The sequence below is a fragment of the Myxocyprinus asiaticus genome, chromosome 14, assembly GCF_019703515.2.
Source record: "Myxocyprinus asiaticus isolate MX2 ecotype Aquarium Trade chromosome 14, UBuf_Myxa_2, whole genome shotgun sequence".
Taxonomy (NCBI): Eukaryota; Metazoa; Chordata; class Actinopteri; order Cypriniformes; family Catostomidae; genus Myxocyprinus; species Myxocyprinus asiaticus.
Window position 1 is genome coordinate 6,273,810 of NC_059357.1, and position 5,667 is coordinate 6,279,476.

The window sequence follows — 5,667 nt, forward strand, 5'->3', positions numbered from 1 at the left end:
CAAAATATATCAGAGAAAGTGAGACTGTGGGTTAACACATCTGTGAATTCTCTCAATTCACTCTGCTCAATCAACTTACTTAATTAGAGCACTAAATATAGATCCGTGTTGCTTACTGGAATCAGGAAAACTAGGTAATTCTGAGTCCAGCAGCACCTGTTTTAATGACTATGACAAACATGGAGGGACAATAATAACAATGATGCTGCAAAACTCTTCTCATCCTGAGGAATCCAAAAGACTTCGCTGGGATCACGTTGAAAAGATGTGATTTTATCATTTAAAATTGTAAAAAAGTGTTAGGATTTCGCCTTTTTAAAAAAAACTGATTAACGTTATGATGCAGAAGAATTGTTTAACATTCTGCACTACTTCTAGGACTTCATTTGGAAGTAATGCAAAATGGATGCATTTTCAATAGTGGTATCAGACTTTTGGACAACCCAAAATTCTCCTGAATCTGACTTCGACAACAACAGAAATAACTAAAGCATTATGGGCGAATCCAAACAGATCAGATGGCAAAAATTCAATGTTCATCTCCAAAAGGGACTGCTTGTATAAGCATATCAGCTTTGCAACACCAAGGTCATTAAATGTATACCTTGAATGCACAGTCACTTTGAATAAAACCATCTACCAAATGAATAAATGTAAACATGCTGATATGACAGCTATGAGTAAAGGCTACTTTTACTATTTATGGAAATCCATTTACGGAAATTCACTCTTGAATAAAGTATGAGAAAATGTATTTTCTATTAGACTGAAAATGAGAAGGACAAACTTCAGATTACCAATTAATTTTTTTAAATAGACTAATCCAATACTGATAAATGCAAAGATGTTCAGAACCTTGAAGCATATTACCAACATTCAAACTGATTTTCACCCAATCAATTGTGGTGTACATGTAGATGAACATTTGAATAAAAAGATTAAGACCAGAGTATAATTTCAAGCATTTTAATACAAACTTAATAAACTATCAGTCCCTCTTTACATGTAAGACACTGACTCCAAATACTTTGTACACTATTTGTTTTTGTCAAGTATTGCACAATGTTGGTACAAAATTAATATACGATTACATTTTGTCCATAGTATAGCAAAAATCTTTGAACTCTTAACAGAAAATACAACTCTTTTTCTTTTTTTCCTCACTTTTTTACCCAAAGCAAATATTTTTATATAATCCCAACACAATGGAATATTCCGTACACAATCTTTAGAATAGTTGATGTTTTTAAAGATGGATTCATTTTACAATTTCATTAAAAAAAAATATAACAAAAGCTGCTGCAGCCATCACAGATCACTGGAGTAGTAAAAAGATATAAATGCAAAATGTCATAGAAACAATATATATATATACTCTGATATTTTACAAACTCTCTACTAAATTAATTATACAGTTAGAAAAAAAGACCAAGAAATCCCTCATTCAGCATTCAGGCCAATTGAAAATTGGCTATGTAGCTATTTCTTGAATACTATTAGAGGCCTTGATTTGTAGTTTTTTCTTCATAAAGATATCTTAAAACAGTCAGTAAAAATAATTTTGTGCTTGGTTGGCAAAACAAAAACAACTTAAAAAAACAAAAAAAAAACAATATGAGTTTTGATAACCAAGCTTGCTTATACAACAAGCTTAATCATAAAAAAGAATGACAAAAACACTTAAGGGAACACAGTAGTTCACCCTTGGGCTTACTTAATCTTTTGACTCATTAACTGGGACTTTACATTTGAAGTGTTACATTTCCATTTTTTTTTTATTTTTATTTTTCTTTTCTCTTTTTTGGATTTTCGAAATGGGTGTTCCCCACCATCCCATCACATATCTCTGGTCATTAGTTGGCCATCACTGGCTGGAATTGCTGGTTAGAATACTGCATGCTGCTCAAGCTGAAATTCAGACTGTCCACGAGGGACTTCTCGTTAAGGCCCCCGTAGGCTGCAAACACGTCGAAGGCATTATTGTACGGGAGAGGGCTGAGACTCAGTGAGGTCTCCCCAGGGAACATTGCACTTGGGCTGCCCTGCCCCTGGAGGTTGGGGAACACAAACTCCTTGGCGTTTGGAGACAGGGCGGAGGGTTTCTGCTGCTGCCCGGCCAAGCTGACGCCGTAGAGCGAATGCATTGATGTAGACGTGGCTTTCTGCTTCAGAAGGTTGTTTACATTCAGGCCCAGGTTGGTGGGGGAGGTTCGGGCCACCTTGTTAGCGTTTCGCCCATTGGTTTTCATTTTAGTGGAGCCGAACTTGGTGGCAGCGAAGGAAGCAGTGGTGAAGGTTAGATGTTGCGTGGAACGGCGCATGAATGTGGGGCTAACCGCTGCTGATTGGCCAAAAGGAGGGGACGGGGAACTGGAGGTGGGTGACATGCCCACGGGTTCGCTAATTGGCATGAAGACCTGGGCTTCGGGGTTAAAGCTGTTCTTGATCTCCCTGTCCAACTCTAGCCCGTTGTCATTACTGTCATCCACATAGAGCACCTTGACAGGTCCCTTCTCCCCAATCTGATAAGACACCTCAAAAGGATCTATCCAGACACTGAGGTCCTGAGGCAGGTTGTTGCGGACATCCTCAATGTCCAGCCCGCTTTCTTTGGCTGCTTGCTCCACAACCGGGTCCACTTTCTCCCCGACGTGTATACACCTGAATCCAGACCCTTTGTATGGCTTGTCTGGGTACCAATGCCCCTCATATTTCTGTTTCAGCTGTCGTTCCAACTCCTCACCAAAAATGTTGACACGTCGCCGGGGCAGCTTATTGTACAAGTACGAAATGATGAAGTTGAGTGCTACTTGAATTTCAAGCTGCATAGTTGCTGTACCACCCTGGAGTTATTACCGTTGGCTGTTTTGAATTGTCGTATTGTGTTGTAAGCCACCAGAGGGCAAGGCTCAGCTGGAGCCAAGCAAATAAACAGAAACCTGGGGGAAACAGTTGAAAACAAAGTGCTGTTGCAGAGGGAACGTCTCAGTCCACAAATAACTGATCCAGTTTCTGGAGAGAAGAAAAAACAAGTAGCATGAACAACTCTGGTTCATTATCAGCAGGAAATAAGAAACCGATTGTAAATGGGGCTGAATGCTTTGATTGAACACACTCTTGAAAATAAAGGTTCTTCGATGGTTCTTTGCCTCACCTTCGGTTCTTCTATTAAAACATATTTTTAAACATATAGGTTTCTGGAGATGGCTATATAGTTCTTTACTTTGGAGATTAAAAAGTACATTACTGGTTCTTCAGAACAGTGTATTGGTAGATGTTCAGTAGATGGTTTTCTACAGAAATAGAGAAAAAAAAGGTACTTTGAGGAATATTCCGGGTTCAATACAATCGACAGCATTTGTGGCATAATGTTGATTACAACAAAAATGTATTTCGACTTGTCTCTCCTTTTCTTTAAAAATAAGCAAAACGTCTGGGTTACAGTGAGGCACTTACAATGGAAGTGAATGGGGCCAATCCGTAAATGTTAAAATACGTACCATTTCAAAAGTATTGCCAAAACATGTAAACAATATGCATGTTAACGTGATTTTAGTGTTATAAGATCGCTTAATAACCTTTCCTGTGTAGTTATATCCAATTTTACAACTTTGTTGCCATGACAACATAATGCTGTAAACACTAAACCTCTAAAACGACCGTAAAAATAACTATTTAAACAACTTTACAGCTCAAATAACACATGAGTTTTAACAGAAAAATTAATGCAAGTGCTTTTATAACATTTTAAGCTTCACATGTCTGCGTTTAAACTCTCCAAAAGTTGGCCCCATTCACTTCCATTGTAAGTGCCTCACTGGAACCTCGATGTTTGCTCTTTTTAAATTAAAGTAGAAAGAAATTGAAATACATTTTGGTGTTAAGCATCATTATGCCACAAATGCTGTCGACTGAGCTTAACCTGTATTGAACCCGGAATATTCCTTTAAAAGAAAAATGTGGTTCGGTTCTAATTGGAATCTTTATTTTGTGTATTTATAGAACGACTAGCAAATTCAATCTGACAAAACCCCTGACACAGAGTCAAATTGTATGTTTTACATAGCCACACAAACAGACAAACTACCCCACACCCTGACAGAAGCTTAAACATCACGCATTTCACTGCTTTAAAGAGTATATGCATTTGCTGAATTATCTAATCAAGTTAAATTGAAGACAAAATTACTTAATTACTAAGAAGCATATGACATGCACAAAGTTATCCTATGATTGCAGTTTGCCATTATATGAAGGATGCACTGGGGCTCGCGGAGCTGACAGTGTTACGTAATAACTAACATGCCCTGACTAAACCCTGCACAACTGTAACCAATCCACTGCTGTCGTCATAATCGAACTTTATCTGTAGCTCGTTATCTATTTTGTTAAATGGATGGTGTGGAAATGAGACCAAAAATGCGCACCTTTAATAATTAAACCACCTTGTACGTGTCACGCGAAGAAATGAAATCCTAGCAGCACGCGCACATTAAATGGTACGCTCGTCGGAGGAGCGAATAAATATAAAAATGCGCTTTAATATTTAACCAAACGGATTAAAGGTTCACATTAAGCGTTGAATATAAAAATGCATAAGTAAAATCGGTTCAGTATGAACATTTAAAGCGAGTATAAGCCGTCACAGATGGTCTCGTCGCTCCCAGCCAGTGCACAGGGAAGATTAATGCGACCGAGGGAACAAAATGTACAGTTTAAGAAATGATTTTGATTTAGTAATATATGGAGAGAAAAAAGCATATAACTTAAATATAAGAAAAGAGACGCTGGGTGGAGCTGAACAGAGTAGTCTAAGCAATGCAAAGAAGACTATACAGGCAAACTGAATGCTGACATCTGACAATTTGTAATTCGATTGAAATATTTTGGTTAATACATGAAGATTGAAACACCAGCCATTTGAGTTTTGCCATAGTTGGCAATCCTTCTCAGCTCTTTAAGTCTGACGCAGCAAGCTTCCTTCATTTCAGTTTTCTTAAGGTTTCACATAACTAAAATAAACAACAATGATCATTAACTAACCTGACAAATCACAAAATAACAATGCACCAAACAGTAATTTAATAATACTTACTTGGGTCTTAAAAAATATAGATTTTCAGTAGTTGTAGTAGCCTTAACTAGTGCAAATAAAAAAATGTAGGTACAAATACTTCCTTCACATCGAGTTAACTTAACACAAAACGTATTCCAGTTAGTAGACTTCAGAACTGTTTATCTTGTCTTATCTTACTCCCAGTTCTCTGTACGGTTTTTGCAGTTTCACCTTTCCAATAGTCTCCTCTCCACCCCCTCTATCTGGGTGTTTTACAATATCGTCCCCTGCTGCTGTCATCCGCCTCTATTTATAGTTTTCCTCAGCCACTGGCACGCGGTGGGCGGTAATGCGGTTCCAAAGGTCATAACAATACGAACGTCGAATCCCCACATGTGATTGGTCAGGCTTGAGCGGGGGGGCGGGACCTGCCCCTGAAGTTCCGCAAGCCCATTGGCTCCTTTGAACATCGATCAATGACGAGCGTTGTAATGCACTTACGTCGGGTCTGTCATAAAGAGTCTTTGACGTCACGCGTTACCTAGTACCACAAAAGAGACGGGCTATTCATAGATGTATCGTATATCAGTTCCATGTTCATATTTCGCAAA

General features: G+C 38.2%; 1 protein-coding gene across 1 annotated transcript; it reads right to left on the minus strand.

The window, feature by feature from the left end:
- Positions 1-952: 952 nt before the first annotated feature.
- Positions 953-5,349, minus strand: tob1a (transducer of ERBB2, 1a). The gene is made up of 2 exons (XM_051716914.1): positions 5,096-5,349; positions 953-3,012 (listed from the first exon to the last, which is right to left on the minus strand). The coding sequence occupies exon 2, from the start codon at positions 2,826-2,828 to the stop codon at positions 1,854-1,856; it is 975 nt and encodes a 324-aa protein (XP_051572874.1). The 5' UTR covers positions 2,829-3,012; positions 5,096-5,349; the 3' UTR covers positions 953-1,853.
- Positions 5,350-5,667: the final 318 nt, after the last annotated feature.